This window comes from Phoca vitulina, unplaced genomic scaffold, assembly GCF_004348235.1.
Source record: "Phoca vitulina isolate PV1807 unplaced genomic scaffold, GSC_HSeal_1.0 scaffold2, whole genome shotgun sequence".
NCBI classification, from domain to species: Eukaryota; Metazoa; Chordata; class Mammalia; order Carnivora; family Phocidae; genus Phoca; species Phoca vitulina.
In genome coordinates, this window is record NW_022589705.1 from 44624848 (window position 1) to 44649082 (window position 24235).

At 35.6% G+C, this 24235-nt stretch overlaps 1 protein-coding gene across 10 annotated transcripts in view; it reads right to left on the reverse strand.

The window, feature by feature from the left end:
- LRRC7 (leucine rich repeat containing 7) overlaps positions 1-24235 on the reverse strand; it is a 533169-nt gene that overhangs the window by 115143 nt on the left and 393791 nt on the right. For all 10 annotated transcript variants that reach the window (XM_032426318.1, XM_032426311.1, XM_032426345.1 and 7 more), the window contains 2 exons: positions 18603-18747; positions 14092-14164 (listed from right to left, as the gene is read on the reverse strand). In XM_032426318.1, the coding sequence (XP_032282209.1) occupies positions 14092-14164; positions 18603-18747 (218 nt within the window). The remainder of the gene's footprint in view (positions 1-14091; positions 14165-18602; positions 18748-24235) is intronic.

Below are 24235 nucleotides of genomic sequence, written 5' to 3' on the forward strand. Positions count from 1 at the left end.
TTAAACATGTGCATTATGGAGAGGGTGGAATGAATTCACAAGTCTGTGTACACTTAAGTAAATCAAGTCCCATTAACCACGGGTCAGGAAAGAATAATTTGGTAGGTCGAGTCTGACTCTGACTAAGGTAACTCATGGTTCATGGTCCTTACCAGCTTCAACTGGTTAGAACCAGATGCAGTGAAACACGGCATTCAGCTTTGAATAATATCTCATAAGCAAATGCTGCTTTAGTGAACAATTCTCCTTTTACACAGACAAGGCATATAACTTTTTCTCTGAGCCTTAGTTTCTTTACATTTGCAAAGAGGATACTAATAATTCTGACAGCATCCAGTTGCTCTGAGTATTTTATGAAATACTGTTAAGAATTTAGCCCAGGACCTGCCATAAAATACATGCTCAGGAAATATATTCTCTTTGTATTAGTGAACCCTGATAAATTCATTTCTAAATCCTTTGAGGCCCCCATATGCAGGGGTGGTTATGTCGCAGGGTGCCAGGTACGTATGGCTGTGTGTGCACGTGTGCGTGTGCGTGTGTGTGTGTGTGTGTGTGGTGTGTTGGTGGGGGCAGGAATCAATGTATGTGTGAAACCCAGTAACAGTTTGTTTCTAAAAAAAATGTCTAGCCCAGTGCCTTACGTATATAATGTACTTAATAAATTTGGTAGAATTGAATAAACCATCTGTCAATGGTTTAGGGTAATGTACTCAGCATGTGGTCATAAAAGTACTGGAGACTTTTAAAAATAAAAATTTCAGATGTATGTTCAGAGGTAGAAGTCAAAGACTTAAACAGTTCAAATATAATGGAGGTTTCTCATTTTTCCTTCTTTTATAAAAACATTCTTTAAAATAAAAACATGTTTTGAGGTTAATCTTGACTCACAGTAAAGCAGCCCTTACTTTGCATTGTTCTGATATGAACACATTTCAGTCATCATGGTTTCATTAAATAACATTATCCCCCCATCACCGACGCTCAAACTTCTGTATATTAACTGTGAGTAACTGCATAAAACATAGATTTCAATCTTAACTCTGGGGCCCACAAATCACAGTGTAAATAGCAGATGCGCATCATGATCAGCAACTGTCACATTCCTTCTTTCTAAGGCTGTCAGCGATTTGTCCCTAAACATCTGTCATCCCGTTCAAACCACAAACAGTACATCATGCAGTTGTTTTGCCTTCTTGTCAATCAGTAGAGAGATATTATAGGTATAATAATTTAATATTTATAGCACTATTACTGTTGGAAAATGCTCTTGGTCTCCCTAATTCTCTTGGTGATTTAAATGAAAATGTGAAAACTTGATTTTTATCACCAAGGACAACTTCATTAACCCTGCCAATGGACCAAGGAGTTATTTCAACTTTGAAAGCCTATCTTACACAGACTTTTGAATAGGCTATCAATGCTACAGCTGGAGATCATACAATGTCTTTAGCTGAGTTTTGGAAGAAATATGACATAAAGCATACAAATGAAAATTTGCAAGCATCATGGCAGGAAGTCACAGCAAGTGATACGCGTGCATTACAACAGAACCTTACACCACACAGTGCAAACAACTTTGCAGGGCCTGGACAAACATAACTAGAGCTACCGAAGAAATAGCTGACTGTGGGGATGTTGCCTGCCACTCTTCATGGGACCCTCCCTACGCTGCCAGAGGAACTTAGCGGCAAGCTTATTGACATAAATGAGGGAAGTGGTTGTAATGCAAAGGATGAAGATGACTTAGAGGAAGTGACACTGGTAATAAACTTCACATTAAAGGAGCTCTCAGGGAGACCCCTGGGTGGCTCAGTCGGTTAAGCGTCTGCCTTCTCCTCAGGTCATGATCCCAGGGACGTGGGATTGAGCCCCATATGGGGCTCCTGACTCAGTGGGGAGCCTGCTTCTCCCTCTCCCTCTGCCTGCCGCTTCCCCTACTTGTGCTCTCTCTCTCTCTGTCAAATAAATAAATAAAATCTTAAAAAAGGGGGACTCTCAGGAATGTCTCATGACACTGAAAGCACAAAGGATAGAAGTTTGGAAGCCTATTTAAGCTTAAAAATACAATTCACTGATGCATAGTAAAAGGCGAAAGATTTATACGATCTGAAGATAAACCAGAGTATAATTCACTGATGCATAGGAAAACCGTTCACTCTGAATTATGATTTACCATGATGAAAAGAAGGCAAGTACTGTTCAAACTAATCTTGATAACTTTTTTTTTTACAAAAAGCCCACTTTAATTCTTAATGTTCCTACTGTTTACAAAGACAGTGAACTAGATGAATAATAGTTTTACTATTTTTCCATTTCCCTATACATTTATAAACAACCATAATAGTATTTAATGTTTTAAAAAAGGTTTTAAAGACCTTCAGGCAGAACTATCATAGTTTTCCCTCATTGATTATTTTTTTAAAGATTGTAATATTTATTTATTTGACAGAGAGAGAGCACAAGCAGGGGGAGTAGCAGAAGGAGGGGGAGGGGGGAAGCAGGCTCCCAACCCGTGGGGGGGCTCCGTGGCGGACACTTAACCGACTGAGCCACCCAGGCGCCCCTCCCTCACTGATTATTAAGACTGTTGCATGGTTTCAGCTTGAATGGTTGTTTTCACAGTCCTCCACCCCTGTGCAAAGTGAGAACTTCCTGCATTGAAAAAGACAACATTTTGACTGCACTATGGGCTGTACTGAATTAATAGTTTATAGTCTGGAAGAATTTTACATCTCTGGGTTATAGGGAAAGATATTAGATGCAAAATACACACTCTTCAATGATCTCTGAAATTCAAAAGATTTAAACTCATAACATTCCAGCTGACTTTGTTGATGGCAATCTTGTTAGGAATCACTTAAGGTATTTTAATACAGGATCCTCCTTGACGAAAACAGTTATATCACATTTACTCAGATTATCACTGGCTTTCAAAAGATAGAGCAAAATAAGTGAAATTGGTCACCAGAGAAAGACAAATACTGTATGATCTCACTTGTATGTGGAACCTAAAACAAAACGAAACAGCTCATAGATATAGAGAACCAACTGGCACTTGCCAGAAGTGGGGATAGGGGATGGGAGAAATGGGTGAATGTGGTCAAAAGGTACAGACTTCCAGTTACAAAATAAATAAGCCATGTGGATATAATGTCCTGCATGGTGACTATAGTTAACAATACTGTATGTATTGCATATTTTAAAGTTGTTAAGAGAATAGATCTTAGAAGTTCTCATCACAAGCAAAAAATTTTTCTGTAACTATGTATGGTGATGAATGCTACTAGACTTACTATAGTCATCATTTCATAATATATACAAATATTGAATCATTATGTTGTACATCTGAAACTAATATAATGTTATGTCAGTTATAGCTTAATAAAAATACGTTCATTATACTTTTTGCAAAAAAAAAGATAGACCAAAATTTCCTCCCTTTATTTTTAGAATTGTTATCTGTAGTCTATAATTGAACACATTAAAAGGAAAAACAAACTGCAAAGAAAGTGTAAAATACTTTAAAGCAGTGCTTCCCAAACTTCAGAGTGCCTACGAATCACCAAGAGAACTTATTAAAATGCAAACTCAGAGTCAGTGGTTGGGGTGGGCCTAGATCCTGCATTTATAACAAGTTCATAGGTGATGTAAATGCTGCTGGTCGTAGGACCACACACTGAGTTAGTTGTAAGGATTTAAATAAAGTCCCTGCAAATATTTCAAGAGTATCATTTAAACACACACACACAAAATGACACGCTCATAAAAGCTAAAATCTATATTAAATATTACAAGAGTTGTGCTCAGTAAAGCTTTGCCTTAGTTCACACGTTAGAACTACTACTAAAGTAGGCTACTGAGGGTTGTAATGCTTGAAATTAAACAAAAATAATAGTATTGACTTAATTTTCTAAAAATAGTCTCTACATTTTTCTCTAGTTTGGTCTTCATGAATTAGTTTTGGCTGGGAAGATATTACTGTATCATTAACCCTCAATTACCTAGCTAATCAGTAAGAGAGATGGTGAATATATTACATGGATAATCTGTAATTTCACTTTAACATCATTCATAACTATTAGAAACCATTAGATACTATTAAATGTTCTATTAACGTAGATGCTAACAAACATAAAAATAAATGGCTTTGGGCTTCATTTTCTTTGTTCAGTTTTAATTCAATAGAAATAATGTAATTCAGTGGAAAATATTCAGACAGGCTTGGGTTCTAATTCTAGTGTGACCACTTAATAGCTGAGTGACTTCTATGATTAATCCCTGTTTTCTCATCTGTAAAATTGGTTGATAATGCCTAATACTGAGAGTTTCAAAGAGGATTAAATGTATGTTAAGTCCCTGGTATATATATGACACTTCAATAAAATGACCTGTTTCAAGGTGGAGAGTACCCTGAAAAAAAATCTTGAATAATATTTCTGAAATATGTAAAAGTTATCCTGTGATATTCCCTTTTTAAAATGCATTGTTTCATATAAACAAAACCCTCTAGTAGACAAAATGTAAAACTACCTGCAATTGATTAGTAAGGCATTGAAGCTAGACAAATTTAAGATGATGTGTAGAATTTAATTGTATTTGCAAAGGTTTAGTAGAAAGGGATATATAGGCATAAGTTGGAGATATTGTGGGTTTGGTTCCAGACCACCAAAACAAAATGAATGTCACAATAAGGTGAGTCAAATGAATATTTTGGTTTTCCTATAATATTTGGTGCATGTAAAAGTTATGTTTATACTATACTACAGTGTAATATTAAGTGTACAATAGCATTATGTCTAAAAATGTACATATTCTAAATTTTTTTTTTTTTTTTTGCTATAAAATACTAACCATCGTCTGAGCTTTCAGTGAGTCATAATCCTTTTGCTGTGGAGGGTCTTGGCTTGATGTTGATGGCAGCTGACTGATCAGGGTGGTGGTTGCTGAAGGTTTTTGTAAACTTTCTTAAAATAAGACTACAATGAAGTTTGCCATATCAGTTTACTCTTCCCTTCACGAACCATTTTTCTGTAACATGTGATGCTGTTTGTTAGCATTTTACATACAGTAGAACTTCTTTCAAAATTGGAGTCAGTCCTCTCAACCCCTGCTGCTGCTTCATCAATTAAGTTTATGTAATATCCTTTGTTGTCATTTCAACAATCTTCACAACATCTTCACCAAGAGTAGATTCCATCTCAAGAAACCAGTCTCTTTGCTCATTCGTAAGAGGCAACTCCTCATCTACTGGATGTTTTATCATGAGATGCAGCACTTCCATCATATCTTCAGGCTCCACTCTAATTCTAATTCTCTTGCAATTTCTACCACATCTGCAGTTACTTCTCCACCGAATTCTTGAACCCCTAAAAGTCATCCATGAGGGTTGCAATCAACTTCTCCCAAGCTCATGTTAATCTTAATATTTTGACTTCTTCCCATGTATTACAAATGTTCTTAGTGACATCTAGAATGATGAATCCTTTCCAGGAGGCTTTCAATTTACTTTTCCCAGATCTATCAGAGGCATAACTATCTATAGCAAGTATAGCCTTACAAATTGTATTTCTTAAATAATAAGACTTAAAAGTGAAAATGACTCTTGGATCTATGGGCTACAGAATGATATTGTGTTAGCAGGCATGAAAACAGATCAATTTCATTGTACATCTCCATCAGAGCTCTTGGGTGAAAGGGCGCATTGCCAATGAATGAGCACTAATATTTTGAAAGGAATCTTTTTTCCTAAGCAGTAGGTCTCTAAAGTGGGCTTAAAATATTCAGTAGATCTTTTTGTAAATAGATGTGCTCTCATCCATTTATAGAGCACAGGCAGAGGAGATTTAGCAAAACTCTTAAGGGTCCTAAGATTTTTGGAATGGTAAATGAGCACTGGCTTCCACTTAAAAATCACCAGCTAGGGGTGCCTGGGTGGCTCAGTCAGTAAGCATCCAACTCTTGATTTCAGCGCAGGTCATGATCTTGGGGTTGTGGGATTGAGCTCTGCCTTGGGTTCCACACTCAGCAGGGCGTCTGCTTCTCTCCCTCTCCCTCTGTTCCTCCCCTGACTCTGTGTATGTGTGTGCCTGTGCATGCACACTTGTGCTCTCTCTCTCTCTCAAATAAATAAATAAATCTTTAAAAAAAAAATAAATAAATCACCAGCTGCATTAGCTCCTAACAAGAAAGTCAGCCTGTCCTTTGAAACTTTGAAGCCACACATTAACTTCTCTTCTCTAGCTGTGAAAGTCCTAGGTGGCATCTTCATCCAAGAGAAGGCTGTTTCATCTATATTGAAAATCTATTGTTTAGTGTAGCCGCCTTCATTATTATAGTTAGATTTTCTGGATAACTTACTGTAGCTTCTAAATCAGCACTTGCTGCTTTACTTTGCACTTTTATGTTATGGAAACAGCTTCTTTCCTTAAACCTCATGTACCAACTCTGCTAGCTTCCAACTTTTCTTCTGTACCTTCCTCACCTCTCTCAACCTACAAAGAATTGAAGAGATTTTTGCTCTGGATTAGGCATTGTTGGGGAAGGGAATATTGGGGCTGGTTTGATCTAACCAGACCATGAAAACTTTTTCCATATCAGCTATAAGACCGTTTTGTGTTCCTATCATTCATGTGTTCACTGGAGTAGCAGTTGTAATTTCCTCAAAGAACTTTTCATTGGCATTCACAACTTGGCTGTTCAGCACAAGAGGCCTTGCTTTTGGCCTATCTTGGATTTTGACTTGTCTTCCTCACTAAACTAAATCATTTCTAGCTTTTGATTTAAAGTGTGACATGTGTAATTCTTTCTTTCACTTGAACACTTAGAGACTGCTGTAGGGTTAATATTTGGCCTAATTTCAATATTGTTGTGTCTTGGCAAATAAGGAAGGCCGAGGAGAGGGAGGAAAATGGGGGAACAGCTGGTTGGTAGACCAGTTTGAACAAAAATGACATTTACAGATAAATTTGCTGTCTTGCATAGGTGCAGTTCATGGTGCCCCTAAACAATTACAGTAGTAACGTCAAAGATCACTGATCACAGATCACCGTAACAAATATAATAATGACGAAAAAGTTTGAATTATTGTGAGAATTACCAAAATGAGACATAGAGACATGAAGTGAGCAAATGCTGTTGGAAAAATGGCACTGATAATGTTGCTCAGTGCAAGGTTACCACAAACCTTCAATTTGTAAAAAGAACTCAGTATCTGTGAAATACAATAAAATGAGGTATGTCTGTAATAACTAAAGAGAGATATATAAAACTTGTTTGGAAAAGGCAAGTTGCTTAAATAGCTACTGCCTGAAAGCATCAGGATATCCCTGGAGTTAAGAGACCAAACTGCAGCCAGCCAGCTGGGATTGGAGTCTGGACTGGAACAATTACTAGCAGCAATATCCTTGTCAAGTTACTTAATTACCCTGTACCTTAGTTTCATCAACCATCACAAGAGGGTTATAACAGTAGTTAACCATGTGTTACAAGGGCTAAATACAGGTAAAACACTTAGAATGGGCCCATAATGAATGCTAAGCAACTTTTGCTATTATCCTTATTTTCAGATATTGTAAAATAAATTTCATTTAATGTAGGCAAAGAATCAAGTTTTAGACTCTATCCTTAATTTTGTCATTAATATTAGGTAAGTCACTTGTGCTGCTTCTAAACAATGCAAGGAATTAACAAAATTGAAACTAATTCTTTTCTGTAACGTTTACTCAATGAAACTCACCCAGTTTTTGTACTAAATCCCATAGTCTAAGGTGAATTCAGTCAAATCATGGTGGAAACAGCATTTGTTGGGAATAGTCAATCATTTAGAGCTTTTACCCATGAAACATCTATGTTGACTGATTTTGAACAGAGTTACCATCATTGTCAAGACAATATACTTTTCATTTGACCCAATTTTCCCATTCTTCCAAAGTAATCACTGATCTTTCCCTTCCTTTGGATTCTTTAGGAAGTTAATTAGGTTGATTGAAAAGAATATCTGTAATTTTTTTTTTATTATAGGAGAAAAGCACCACCCAAATGTAAAATTCTATTCAGAAGTATTTTTTTTAAGTGAACATTTCTACAACCTATGAGTAAAAAAAGCTTTGCTCATTGCAAAAGAACACTGAAAAAAGATTCTAAATGCTTCAAGATAGGATACTGAAAGATTTTTTAACCAACCAAAATATAGAAACATTTAATTTATGCTGCATTTATAATTTGGCCACAACTCATAAATGGTCACAGTCCTAAATTATCAAGGCAGGGAGTGAAGGAGAAAATAGGCAGTAGAAGACAATGGCTTTTAAATGGAAATCATTGCTGGTTTTGTACCTTAACTGAAATCTTATACAATCAGTGAAGTTTCATTTGATCATTTCTCTGTACCTTTCTCAATAACTTTACTTTTTCTATAAGGATCACTCTATCACTTTGGGAAATACATTACAATCTTTTTCTTTTGTGTTTTAAATTTCTCTCTCTAGGTCTTTAGACATTACAACCAAATACTATGATTCTAAAGGCTTATTCTTGAGGACTCTGCCAAAAAGCTCAGAAACAATTTCAAACAGTGCTTTTCTTGAGAGTATATTTTGTAAGTTTAAAATATGTATGTCACGGACTAAATGTTTGTGTCCCCTCTCCCAATTCATATGTTAAAACCTTAACCTCCAGTGTGATAGTATTTGGATATGGGCCTTTGGGAGGTAATTAGGGTTAGATGAAGCCATTGAGGATGGGGCCTTCATAATGGGATCAGTGCCCTTATAAGAAGAGACACTAGAGAACTAGTCTGTCTGTCTGTCTCTCTCTCTGTATACACAAAGAAAAGATTATGTGAGCACATTCAAAGATGGTAGCTGCTTGTAAGCCGAAAGAGGAGTCCTCAGAATGAAATCTACTTGCCACCACCTTGATCTTGGACTTCCCAGCCCCCAGAAATGTGATACACAAATTTGTGTTTTTTAAGCTGCCTAGTCTGTGGTATTTAATTATGAGCAGACTAAGACAGTATATTATTATATTTGAAAATCAATATAAAACATTTTTCTTTTTAAACACTGGATGTTTATTCATGTTATATTACTAATCCTCACACAAATGAACATAAACAACAATAAATAAATGTCTTTTTAATTATTGCTATTCATGACTATTATAATTTATTGAAAGCTATCCACCACTAAGTCTCACAACAACCTCTGAGGTGAATTATTTTTTCCATTTTTCAGATGAGAAAACTGCAATTCTGAGATGTGAAGTGACATGTTCATGGTTCATTAGTTAAGGAGTGGAGAAGCCAGGATTGAAATCTGTCTAGTTCCAAGCTTGCAAACATTCCCCTCTGCCATACTGCTCAGGTGCACACAATGAAGGAGATTAAACATACTCAAGACATGATCCCAGACTTAAGGAGCCTATATTCTAGTTGGTAAGAAAAGGCAAAATAATGGACAAGTTAAATGATGATACAAAAGATAAATAAGAAACTGATGTAAGAAATGGAAAAATATCACAAGTTAGAATGTTCTCTAACTTGTATACAAAGTTCCCAAAACTTATCTGTCCATGAAACTTATCTTTGTGTCATACTTATTAAAATCCCAAGTAATGGGCGCCTGGGTGGCTCAGTCGTTAAGCGTCTGCCTTCGGCTCAGGTCATGATCCCAGGGTCCTGGGATCGAGTCCCACATCGGGCTCCCTGCTCTGCGGGAAGCCTGCTTCTCCTTCTCCCACTCCCCCTGCTTGTGTTCCTGCTCTCGCTATCTCTCTCTCTGTTAAATAAATAAATAAAATCTTTAAAAAAAAAAAAAAAAAAAATCCCAAGTAATAATTGTTTTGAGAAATATAATTCAGAAAATGCTCGTCTACTTTGTAGGTGTACTATGACTTTTAATTTAGAGGAGGAAGCTGCAGTGATCTGGGTGGATAGAAGAGAGAAGAGAGAATTAAGTTGTAAAAACAGTAAACATAGTTCTTGAATCCAAATCCCAGAAATGCAAATTAACTAAGTCAATAATTTTTTTTACTTTATCAAACTTTTTTTGAAAACATTTGTTGAATATGTAGCACTTTCTATTTATTAATACATTTAATCCTCACAACATTCTTATGAGGTAGGCATTATTATTATGATTTCCATTTTATGAGGAGGGATCTAAGGCTCTGTGACCCAATAGCAAATCAAAGAGCCAGAGTTTGAACCCAGAAGGTCTGGCTCCAGAGCCAAAGCAACCAACCACTATGGTAAACTTCCTCTCTAAAGCAGCTTCATTTTAAACTTCCTCTCTAAAGCAGCATTTCAGGTAATTCTGATACAGGCACAATAGATTAGGGTTTGAGACGGTAGCTGATAGCTGAAAGCTGAATCTAGATAGTTGTTCTCAAACTTTAGCATGCATCAGAATCCCCTCAAGGGCTTGTTTACACAGAGATTGCCAGCCCGATGCCAAAGTTTCTCATTCAGTAGTTCGGGGTTGTCTCTCATTCAGTAGATCGGGGTTGTCTCAGAATGTGCATTGCTAACAAGTTCCCAGTTGAAGCTGCTGCTGCTGATCAGACAACCAAATGCTGAGAACCACTGGTTTAGATGAGACAATGGAAAAACTTGAATATTGTGTAAAAGAATTTGGGTTTTATCTACTGAAAGGTGTGTGTGTGTGTGTGTGTGTTTATGTGTGTGTGCACATGCGTGTGTGGTTGTGTCTGTGTGTCTACGTGTGTCTGTGTTTTGTCTTTAATCTTTTGACTAGTGTAACATTACATAATAAAAAATTCAAAAACTACAGAGAGTATGTGATAAAAGCAAGTCTCCCTGTTTATTCTATTCACCAGCCCTCACATTCCCCTCCCTAAAGCCGTGTACATTTCTAGTTTCTTATGTATCCTTCCATGATTAGGAAACAGAGGGAAAAATGTTTTTTAGCATTCGGGTACCTAGAATAAAGTTCACGTATTTTCTTGTTACGACTGTTTAGCAAGTAGACTACTGGAATTTGCTGTCTAGGGTATTGACATCATATAGGCTAAACATCTGGATCAAAGAACTAGAAAATTTTAAATGTAAGTAGACATTATAAATGAGGAAACTAAGCCAACAGAGAGGTTTGATAACACACAGTGAGTGGCATAGCCATGGTTCACACCCATGTTGTTCGACTCCAAAGCCAGTGCTCCTTGCACTATCCCTCAGGAATTTGAGGCCCAGTGAGAAGAAGGGGCTTACCCAGCTTTGCTTAGTTACTTAAATTTTCTGATTCCCAGTCCAACAGTCTTTTTGTTTGACCATACTATATGAGGGAATGACTTTTAAAAATTTCCATTCAGATTTTTGAGTTTTTATTGCTTTTGACCAAGGATATGAAGCTAAGAAAGAGAAGGTTTAGTATGCAGTTTCTCTTCCTGTGGAAGATCCTTTGCCTCTAGAGCAGTGGGACCCATTAAATTACCAAATATTACAAAATGTGTGACTCAACTATCATATATATTAAGAGGCATCATAGGTCAATTAACAGCTTAGCTTTGAAATCTGTTGACTTCTCTCAGCCTCAGTCTCTGTAACTGTTGATGGGGAGAGGGAGATAATAATACACATAGAAACTGTTTATTGGGGCTTTAACTCAATAGGAATGTGTGTAAAGCACCAAACATGGTATTCGGCAGAATGTGGGGGAAAAAAAGTTATTTATTATTATTTTTCACTGTACATTCAATTTGTAGAGTGGCTAGAACTTCTCGGTACAAATTAAGGTTTGAGAACAAAAATAATCAATTTTATAAGTCATTTCGCACAAAAGTCATGGAATCCATTTCAACTGTGAAAAATGTTCAAAAATTCATTCTTCTAGCAGTTTTTAATAGTTGGATTACTAAAAATGATCTAAGATAATTCTAACATATTGAAATATTCTAAGTGCAGAATGGGAATATCACTACAGCTGGTCTTAACATTTCTAGGATTTTGGGGTCCGGAGTTCTAGGTAGCATGTTTCATAATAAATGCAGACTATTCTACTGTTTACAAAACACTTTTTGCATGTGCCCTGGGGTGCCATTAAATAAGATCATAATCAAATTTCACCTCTAGGCCTTGCACTAAACCTCTGATCTATCAATTCTGAATTCCCTAAGAAAAACAAAGCTATCATTGTTATTGTTATTGTTATTTTTACCTCATATAGATTGCTTATTATGGTATATTATAAAATTTTAGATATTTAGTTTATTTTTTGCCATACATGCAAGTTCAAAACATTTGTATGCAGGTGCTATCTTGAAATGAGAACATAAGTTAGACAATGGTTCTTGTAATTTTATTGTACAAAACATGATGTGATATAGAACAGATATCTTCAAACTTGTTGGTCTTAGGACCCTTTACACTCTTAAAAATCATCGGTAACTCTAAAGAACATGTGTTTATATTGTGTATATGTGTTATAACATGTGTTTATATATCTATTGGTATCTTTTATATTATAGATTAAAATAGGAGTTTTAAAAATAATTACTACCTGTTAAATATTAATAGTAAACTTATAACATGTTAAATAACATTTTTATTCAAAGTAACTATATTTTTCTAAACAAAAACATTTACTGAAAAAAGTGATATTGTTTTTATTTTTGCAAATCTCTTCAATATTTGGCTTAATAGATGGTACTAGATCTCATATCTGCTCGTGTATTCAATCTGTTGTGATGTATTGTTTTGACTGAATTATATATAACAAAATCCAGCCTCACATAGATATGTTGTTGGAAAAGAGAGGAATATTTCAATAGTCCTTTTGGATCATTGTGATTTTTCTTTGATACTACACCAAAACTCAACAAGTGGCATTTTTTTAGGGGATAACTGCAATGTAGAATCTGAAATTATATCAATGAACTTTTCTTATTCTTCATACCAATACATTAAAATCAACTGGTCTATTTTGCATTCTGAATGGGTCTTTTACCCATGTCTGATTTTGTAATTCATGCATTGGTCATTTGGAAATACTGCTTCACTGAGTTATACAGATTTTCCAGATGTTGACACATTTCATAACATAATATCAACAAATTACATTAATTTATATCACACTAGTCTTATCAGAAAAGCCTGTAAGGATTGGGAAGTTGTCAAGCTCACAGTGGCAGATAGGAATTTTCCAAAATTCCAATTTTTGCTTGAGAGCTCAAATTTTACTGTCAGCGACAAATACTGTTAGTTGTTTTCCTTGAAGTGACAAGCTCACTTTGTTCATTTTCGACAAAATATATGCCCAAAACCCAAGTTTAAATAACCAGTTTGTCAGTCATTCTTCTTTTTCTTAAAGACTATTTTTTTAGAGCTGTCTTAGGTTCACAGCAAAATTGAGAAGGTATAGAGATTTCCCATACACTTCCCATTGGCTTCTTTCTGTTTCTTTGTTTTTTCACCAGTTTTTTTGTTTGTTTTTTGTTTTGTTTTGTTTTAGTTCATTCCTCTAACACTTCCTTTTTATTTTCTCTGAAACAATAATCAAAGGAAGATAATGGCACTTAAATATATATAAAAGAAAATGAGCTTTTATGATAAGATTCTTAACCTTTATCCCTGTAAACCAGTAATCAACCTTGAACTGAATAGGCCCATTTATCTTTGATGAATCTTTTTCATACTTTCAAAGGCAAATAATTTTATTTTTATAAATAACATTTACAGTACTGTTATATAGTACTACTACTATAAATAACAATTACTAAATATAATTTTAAATCACTTATAGTGTAATGGTAACATTTACAAACTACAGAGCTTTATACAAATTGGTTTGATTTCATAAGACACATTCAAGTGAATTTCAAGCTGCTACTCAGGCAAAAACATCCAATTAATAGTATCTGGGAAATTATAGGCAATAACATAATTAATGATCTGGGTAATCCCTTTGCTTATGAAAGAGTCATAGTTATTTCACATGATATTATATAGTGTGTCAATGCAATGTTCAGATATAAAACTAAATTAAGATAGAAATGTTTTGAAGTAAAAAAATTCAACATATCCTTTTGTGTCCGGCTCAGAGGGGCTGACTGATATGAAACTTTGGCACTTACTTTCCGATTGTGTTGGGTAGCATTGTAAGTTGATTGTCATCTACTTTTAGAGTAGTTAGTTTTTTCAACAGTCCTAAAACAGAGAAGAAGGTTTATTAATACATAAGAACAGATCTCTGGTAGGAAATACAATATGAAAGAAAAAGAATCACTTGCGACGACTATCATGCCAGTTGGCTACACTCTGCTTATATAAACCTACAAATATGTTTGTATGTAGTCTAGTCTTGACTGTCCAGTTGTAAAAACTTTACTTGCATCAGTGGGAGTTCGGGTACATCAGTGCAGACAAATAAACAAAACACAGGGCTCCACAGAAATCTAAGTTGACAGCAACACTACCACATTTCCCTTATCTAGTATACCGCAAATGGACCAGATGAAAATTTTTAAGCCAGCTATGATTTAATATTTAATTAACTCCTAAGCACATGATTAACATAACATAATAAAATTTAAAAAAATGTAAAAAAACAAAACAAAACAAAAAACAAATCTGAAGTAAGCCTAATAATCAACGAATGGGTACTGAGGTATTGTGATGCAGTGGTTGTAATTACGGACTTGGAAAATTACAACATATGACCTCATACTCTTTTTTGTTACCATAAATCCTTGACTTGGATCAGCAGAAAGCACAAAAACGTGCAATTTTAATATACCGAGTAGAACTGGCCAAGAATAGCTTCAACTTTTTATATTTCCCTGTCAGATTTATACCTTCCATACCCTTACTGCCTGCATTATTACCAGGGTTTTAATGAGTAATAACCACAGAGTAACTGAAGAACAGCTTCCTTTACCCAGCCACAATGCAGTATCAGTATGGCTTAAATAGCCAAAGTCCAAGGGCAAAGCGTGGTTAATTTTGGTTTTACACTGGAAATATGCATATGTACTGTAGGCTACTTTTTTTTTTTTTGCAGAAAACTTGTTCTCATGGATATAGTGGGTTCCATGGTCAAATGTGTTTGTGAAATGCTAAATTAAACAACATTAAACATATTTCATTAATGAAGTTTTTCTAGGACCTTGTAATATATTAATGTAGCAACGTGACTCTGCAAAGTTATTGCGCAATGTGCGTGAGTGCGCAGCATACCTTGTACAGCTAGTGTTTTGTGAATATGCTCTGAGAAGCACTGCTGTGGGTCATGCCCACGCACCTCAAGTATTCTGAGGATTCCTTAAAGGCATGGAGTAAATCAGAATAGATCTGAAATAAAAAGCGATTATTGCACTTTAAATTTCAGTATGCTCAGTTACATATTCTGGAGAAGCACTCAGAATCTCTACTCTAGTGGCGAGAAAGGGTCTCGCTGTCAGACTGCTGTGAGAAAATATCTACAAAATATCGGAGCTTTAATACATCAGCTTGTGCCCCGAGGATACCCTGCTGAAAACAGTAGCACCTGGGAAAGAGGACAGTTCTCACCGGGGTCATTTATCTCTGAGGTTTGCTCACCCACTGCCATATTCACCTATGGTTAAAGGGTGACTGAATCACTTCAGCTTCTCTGCTGTGTATGTAAGAAATATCAACCTTGGAAATATAAAAGAGCTTGTTCATCAATTGTGAAAAGAAAACAGGGCGTGATGCATTACAGCTAAACTCTGTATGACTTGGTAGCCCTTATCAAACTACTGCACCTGCCTACCAGTGGAGCTAGAGGAGGGTTGACAGTCTCAGTGTCGCTTGAGTGGGGCATAAGAAGTGTTGCGCGGGGTCACAGATTGCTGTGCAAATACCATGAAGCCAGGTTGAAAGGTAGCCTTTAAGAGAATCACAGTACCAAAGTCTGAAAGTAGTGGTGAAAAGTCTTGAGGCATGTTAGGGACTAAAACCAAAGGGTTGTTCTTTTAAATGTTGGTAGTCCAATGATGTCCCAATAAAGAAGATAAGATACAATTTCCCATCCAATCAGAATCAACGAATTCTTTTAGGGCCTTAGGACAAAGCTCTCAGTCTCCTGTCCCAGATCCTTCTCTTGACCAAGAGGGGAATATTTGGAGCAAAGTCAGCCATTCCCCATGTATAATCAGGGACTCTGGCAACTCTGCAGATGCATAAATGTAATTTTCTCTGAAAGGTCAACAGGGTCCAAAGATATAGTCTGAGTACAACAAAGTTTACTTTCCTAATTTGAGAGCCACTCAGATTCTTAATGAAGGTGTTAAATACATAGTACCCTCCTATCTATCCTAGTCTGCTTTATGCCAGCCAAGTACCTAATCTGATGTTTTCTATCACCCATCCATGTTGTCTTCCCCAGACCAGAAGGCTAATTTCCCCATCTGCTTTCTTAAAGGAAGATATTTTAAACAAATAATTATATTGTCTTTTATTTCACTATGTGCCATTTTCATTTCCAGGATTTCTAATTGTTTCTTTTTTTTATAACCACCTATTCTTAGTCATAGTTCTTGTTTTTGTTTTACAAGTTATTATTTTTATGAGTGTTATTGTAAGTTTTATCTAATTGAGGATCTACACATACTTAAAAATCATTTTTTACATTGCTTGATGACTTTAGTTTTTCCTGGGTAAATTTTCCTATTCGAGTTTTTTGTTGTTGTTACAACATTAGTTTTCCTTTAAGATTTCTGTTTGCATGCTCATTTGTGAGGGTGAATATTTTCTCCTTATCTATGCTCACCCGTCCCTGTCTGGCAGTTTTATGGTTACCTACCCCTGACCCCAGGTTTCTGGAGTTCAGAACCAGATCTCCTATTAGCGAAATGGCGCTCTCATCCCATGTGGATAGTGCAGATCCAGTCCAAACTAGCTGTGACTTGCACAGTTTTCAGCAGTGAATCTATCTGTTCTCTCCAATGCTAGCTCCACATACTAGTTGTAGATTGATTCAGGCTCTCTTTGCAGAAAAGGAGTTGCTGCCTCAATCTCCTGTGGATTCTCCTGTTATGCTTAAGGTACTTTTTTTTTTCTTTTTTCCACTGCAGAAATGGAACTTACAGCTACCGCTGCTGTTTGTAGTCTGGAGCCCATCAGGCGTGGGGTCATTGCAATATTTCCATTCTAGCTCAGGTTCAGGTAGATGTTCAGCCTTTTTAAGCATGGCTAAATTATTTTATTTGCTAAATATTTAAGGAGCCCTTATTATAAACTAGGCACAGTTCTTGGTACGGAGGAGGCAGTAAGGAACAAAAATATATTTTTCAAATATAAGTCATTTTTCTATTTTCATTATGTCTTTGAAGAGATATGGAGTGGTGATTGAGTGGGAGTTTAAGGCATGTATCTTGAGGGTTATCTTGACCAGATGATCATCTCTGTCATCTTAATCCAAGGATGCTCTTTTTAACCATTATACTTCCTCACCTTCTACAACATAAAACAGTATTTTCTAGACTTATCTGATTATATGTTTCATCTAACATATATGTTTATGTTTAATAAAACAAATCAGAGGGCCTGAGGAGGCAGTAAGGAACAAATGTACTGATTCAGTACAAGCGTACTGAATCAGAATGTTCAGAGAAAGCGTCTGGAAATGTGTAAGTGTTCCATAAAGCTCTTAGATAAGTCTTACAATGGAATGAGCTGGAAAAATACTGTTATAAAGTATGTGGCTACATAAAAAAAAATTATCAATCTAGAAAGAAAGAAAACCTAGTCTATTAGCCTGAAAGAATGGTGAAAATGGAAGCAATAAAATATTGAAGAAAGATTTGAAATACTGCCTTATCTTCTAGCTTCTTTTCAGTCAGTGTACCTAGGTTATAACTTAATTTTCAGAGGTTTTAATAAGTTACAGAATATATGACACATCGAATTCAAAGCATGTTAAAAACTAATCTCCAAAGTTAAATAATTGGCTGATTACCTTCCTGAGTCCTCTCATAAATAATAGTAAGATATCTATACAAAAAATTTTGCTCATTATTAAATTAGAAGGAGACTTTAGTTATTTTACTCATATAAAAGTTTATAACAAAAATGAATTGGGTGCTTGACATATACTAAAAGACAAATTCTCTGCTGTCATGAATCTTAACAGCATATAAAAGACAATGTATCTGTTTTTAATAATAGAACCACAAAGAGATTTTATATTATTATACATCTTTATGTTATTTCTAGATTATAGTAGTGTTATAATAGTATTGAAAATAGGATATGGCAACACTGTGGATAGAAGCTAATTCTATGGTGATAAAAGGAGACACACATGGTTATCAATTACTCTAAATCTAATAAATATAATTTTTACAATAACATTTTACAACTTAAAAGATCTTCATTTAAAAAAAATCAATTTGGTAAGATTTTAATAGGAGAGGCTTCTTGAATTTGATAACTAGTATTACCATTTCATTTTAAGATATTCAAGATGTAAAAACAGTATTTTACCAATAATGAACTTGGTAATTTATTAATATCAGTCAGGCTAACAGTATATTCCCTGTATCTAATGATAAACTAGGACTATGCCAAAAAAGAAAATGATATATTTCATGTAAACATTCATGACATAATAGAATATTCTCACCTATAGACTCAGGCAACTGTTGCAACATATTGGATGACAGTAAGAGGTCTTCAAGGGCTTCACATCCAGAAATGTCCAAGTCAACCGTTTCTATTCTGTTTTTTGACATATCCAGGTATACCAACATCTTTAACTTCCCTATAGACTTGATAACATTGCATAAACTCAGGGTTAGTTGAGAAAATTTCAGAAGACATTGAAAGGTGTAAAAACCACAACACTGTAAAACTAATTTTAAAAGCAACTACAACAATAACAAGCATTTGCAAGAATGTGGAGAAATTGCAATCCTCATACACTGCTAGCAGGAATTTAAAATTGTATAGCCACTTTGAAAAACAGTTTGCTAGTACCTCAAAACGTTAAACAAAGAGTTTCCATATGACCCAGCAATCTCTCAGCATATACTCAAGAATGCAATATATGTCCACACAAAAACATAAATGTTCAAAGCAGTATTATTCACAACAGCCAAAAAATGGAAACAACCGAAATGCCTATCAATTAATGAATGGATAAACAAAATGTGGTATATCCACATGTTGCAATATTATTTTGCAATGAATGCAAATATATGCTACAAAATGGATGAGCCTTGAAAACATATGCAGTGAAAGGTGCCAGTTACAAAAAACCATCTGTTGTGTGATTCTATGTATATGAAATGTCCAGACTAAGCAAATCTATAGAGACAGAAAGTAGGTTAGGGTTGCTGGAGGTTGGGGGGAAGGGGACATGGGAGTGATTGCTAATGGCTTCAGCGTTTCTTCTGGAGATAATGGATATGTTCTAAAATTAGACTGTGGTGATGGCTATACAACCACGTGAGTATTCTAAAAGCCACTGAATTGTATATTTTAAATGAGTGAATTTTATGGTATGTGAATTACATCTCAACACAAGAATCTTAAAGCTGCAGAAGAATAAATAAATAATAAATAAATAAATAAAGATCGCCACCCAAACAGCATATATTAACATGCTGATTCTTACATTTCAAATGCATAAGAAAGGTTTTAAATCATGATTTGGACTTTATCCTTAAACAGATTCTCTATTTTGTTCATTCAACAGTTCTTTTTGATGCTCTACTATGTGTCAGGGCTTGTGTTATACATGGGAGACTTACTGAATAAGTCAACTAAGTATGAGGAGAGACTTGTCATGATACAGACAAAGTCATTATCCTTACAGAGCTCATAGTAGTGGAGGAAACTGTCAAATAAACAAATAGTTATAATACCCGATAACATGTGCAAGAAAACAAAGCATGTGGAGAATGCCATAGAAGCACAGGGCTGCAAAATGTCTGAAAGACACAGATTGTCAAGAAAAGCAGAACCTGCACCTGGAAGAGAAAACGACACATACGTTCACAGCAAAATGTGAAAAATCATGGCATGTTTGAGGAAGAGTGGGAAATTCGGTTTGTACGATTACAAGAAGCCAAGTATTAAAAGGCCTTAATGTGTTATGTGAGGAGATGTCAATTCTATCCTATGGGCAAGGAAAGCTGTTCAAGGTTTTTAAGTTGGAGAATGACATGATCAGATTTGTGCTTTAAAATATCAACTTCAGGGGATTGTGGAAGAAAGATTTGTGATGGGAGTGGCAGAGACCCATCACAAGGATCTGGAAACACTGAGGAGATGAGAAGGACCTGAATTAATACAGCAGAAATGAGGATGAAGAGGGGATGAGCTCAAGAAAAATTTAGAAGTGGGAGAATTAGATGAGTAACTAATTACTGAGGACAGGGAGGAACAAAGTCATACTGTGAACAGAAGTAACAGGGGCTGCTTAGCTGGGACATGGACCACAGGAGTCAGAACAAGATGAAAGTCCTCATTTTCATTTTCTTTCAGGGCATGTTTTGCAAATAAATGCCCCACACATATCCGTGTTCACTGGGTCATTTGTTCATCTAATCTACCTGTGTACACTTTAATATATTGTCTCTAATTATTTGACAGAGTGTAAATAAATAAACTTATTAACACACAGGTAAACCCTTTGCACTGTGCTAAGTAGTTTATATATATTATTTGATTTAATATTTCATATCCTTGCTACTCAAAATGTGTTTTGCAGACCAGCAGCATTGGCACCACCTAGAAGCCTGTCAGGAATGTAGACTCTCAGACCCACTCCAGACCTACTGAATCAGAATCTGCACTTTAACACACATTAAAGCTTAGTAATTAAGTAATGGTACACACTGGGTTCCCTGGGAAGCAGAGACAAAGAGAAGTTTATGAGAGAGTGTTCCTAGGACCAATACCAGTGAAAGACAGAGGGGAGAAAGGAAGCACGACTGGGCAGATGAAGAAGCTGAGCTGTGATAAAGTCTTGAGGAAGTCTGCAGCTGGCCCTTCAAGACTCACTAAGTTGGGATTGCCCTGTAGTTGTCCTGAGGAAGGGTGAGGAGCCAGACCTTTATCACTGGTCATTGGATGGAAGTCTCCCGGAATAAGGATGTGACCCTGGGTAAGGAGGTTCTCTTAAGCTGGGGCAATTCCTGAAGAGGGTGGAGAGCTGCAAGTAGCATTCCCAGAAGCTTCGGAAATAGAGTCAGTTCTTCATACCAGGAGGATGATGCATGGCAGCATCTACTACAAGTAACATTCCAAAGTTACCCCATTAATAAGGGGTGGAGCTAAAATTCAAACTCACTTTTCTCAGATTAGACTACAAAACCTGTTGATTATCTTGTCAGTTACTGACCTCTAACTCTCTAATTAACCTAGCACATATCTCTAGCCCTGCTCCCTCGCTCCCTATGGAGGCAGAGAATGTGAGCAAAGTCTTGGAGTAGATGAATAGTTGCTAATCTAGGAACAGAGTACTTTGGGTGACTACGTCAGAAGGCTGAATTCTCCCCATGCCTGGAAATATGTCACTTGGAAAAATACTGTTGCTTCACTTACAGATTTCCACCCTAAGGAGCTATTATGTTACCATGGCTCATTCTTCTCTTCTGGTGAGCAAGAAAAGAATGATACATGTGTTTGTGTGTGTGTGTGTGTGTGTGTGTGTGTGTGTGTGTTTCTTTTTTGTTGTTTTATCATGAGAAAATGTCTATACTCTTTGAAGCCTCCTTCATTGTTATCTGCAGTGCAACTCAATATTTTGGTGTAAAATTTCTAAACATCATTTTAGAAGCAAAATAACACTTTGGTGTTTATTTTTGAGTCTTTCTAAACCCTCATATTCAAACACTTTATAAAAGCAATAGTAGCTGGAGTGATAAAGGCCTTTGAAGTCCAAAGCCTCAGAGTCCTTGGGGATATTGAATCTTGCTCCAACACCCCTTGACATAAAGGAGTCTATAAGTGAGCAGTAGACAGCAAATGAAAGGAGCAGAAGCCATCACAAACAAAAGAAGATATTGAAGTTTGTTTAAGAATAAATACAGGTTCAATGCATCGTTTAGTCACATTTTGATTGGTTGATCTTAGAGGGACCGTCACAAGACAGCTATGTAGAAGACTAATTTTTCATCATCATCTACTTGCTTCTCTAATTTATGAAAAACAGAGTAGCAAAATGATAGTTCAGGCTTCCAAAGGTATTTTAGAAGTATATTAATTTTATGTATACATAAATATACATACATATATTTTATGATACATGAACTAAGAATAAGATGAACTTGCTTTTTTTCCTATGTCTTTTGACAATAAATATTTAGGATTAATCATTCTATGAAACTGATAGACACGGGCTAGTTAAAGGCTGCATTCAAGGTTAGCTTTTCAAAGACATGTGTTTCTAGGTACTTGCATAGCAACTATTTGCTGGCATAGACATTCAGAAAGCCATGCCTCTTTATGGCAAGGAGGTGGGGAGATTCCCACAAGGAATAGAGCAAAATATGAAACTCAAGTGTACTAACTAAAATGAGAAATCTACTTAGAGCAGCGTATAAGAAAAATCTACTCTTGAAACAGACAAATTAGGCAGCATTATCTGTTTCATGGACGGTTTGATCACTACTTTTCCATTTAGATAATAAGCTTACTAAAGAATTTGAGGTCTGAGCTGACTTTCAAGGTTGGATTTTGGGAATGTAATGGCTATGGAAAGTAAGATGAGCATAATTCTCATTTGTGCCTTCCCTTGATTCCATAGCAGTGGCCTTTTGGAACATCATAGTGAACAACGGCTTCTGGTGCTGGTATGAATTATCACTATCTACCTGCTGCATGACCTTGGGCCAGTTACTTACTCTTTGTTTTAGTTTCCTAATCCATAACATGGGGATGGTAATAAACTCTACTTCATAGGCTCATTATGAGGATTCAGTGAGTAAATATTTGTAAAACACCTAGTGTTTATCATGAGCTAGGCATTATCTAGGTGTTTTTGAATTAATAAATATATCAAAGAGGCAGGCATAGATTTTTCCAACTAGACATACATTCTGATCTTCAATCCCTGCACAAGAAATTGATGAGTGTCTTACCTGTGTTGCCCCAAGATCTGTACATACCTTGAATATGGCACAAATCAGGCTCTACTATGTGTAGTGGAATCTAGATCTGCCTCTCCTATTATGTGTGAGCTCCTCAAATAAATATATTCCAGGTCATTGAATATATGATCTTTGTAATCCTAACATTAGCATAGTTTCTGGTTCATAGATGTGTATTTGTAAACGGTTTTTGAATAAATCAATATATAAAGGATGAGCATGCTTTTTTGTTTTGTGTCTATGATGACGGTATAAATGTATTCTTTTGATAGGAGAAGAAAGTATTTTTTTCCTTAATCTTTTACCAGATTTTCTCCTTTATGTGGTTTCATGCTTGTTCAAAAGAGAAAAACTTCTTGTTCTAGTTGCTTTTGCAATCATTTTAAGGAATTTTTAATGTCAAGTCAAAAAAAAAAAGAATAAAACTGGCTTTGGGAACACACATCTAAATCTCAGTGGCTGAAGAGTTATTACAAATCCAGCTACCCTGTCTACTTAGCCCAATGTAAGGGGTCTGGAATTGGTTATTACCAATAAGAATATTGTGGTTGATGTGTGTGTGTATGTACATGCTTATTTGAGTGCATGTATTATGAGTGGCAAGAGGCAGTGTTTTATGAAGCCTTTCTCTCACTGAATGGAAAGGCAGGAATGTTCACCCTCAGTGAGCTGACTGGTAAACCTACTACTTGGGAAACATTACTGGATTGTCTGTTAGTTGAAAAAAAATGGACTCTAGTTTAACTTTCTATTTTTAACACTTTGTAATTTGTCACATACCATTTTCAAAAATTTAAATGTATTCTATTGGAAATCACCCAAACTGAGAGAAAGATTTTTATTTTGTGGAAGAGCTCTAAGAATATGAGCAGAAGCAATTATCTAGTTTGATTTTGCAAAAATAAGACTTGGATTTTATATGTAGCATTTTCTTTTTCTATATATAACAATATAAATTTCTCAGCTTTTAAAAATCAGTATGTGGAGAGACGAAAAATATAATCCTGAAAGAACAAGAAAAATCTTTCATACATTTTATATACCTGCATCACTTACAGAAGGTATGTGAAAAAAAAAAAAAAAAAAAACTAGTGAAAAACACTTGGTGACCAAACAAATGTTTTACTTTGAAAGGCAAACACTGAGATTTATAAATGAA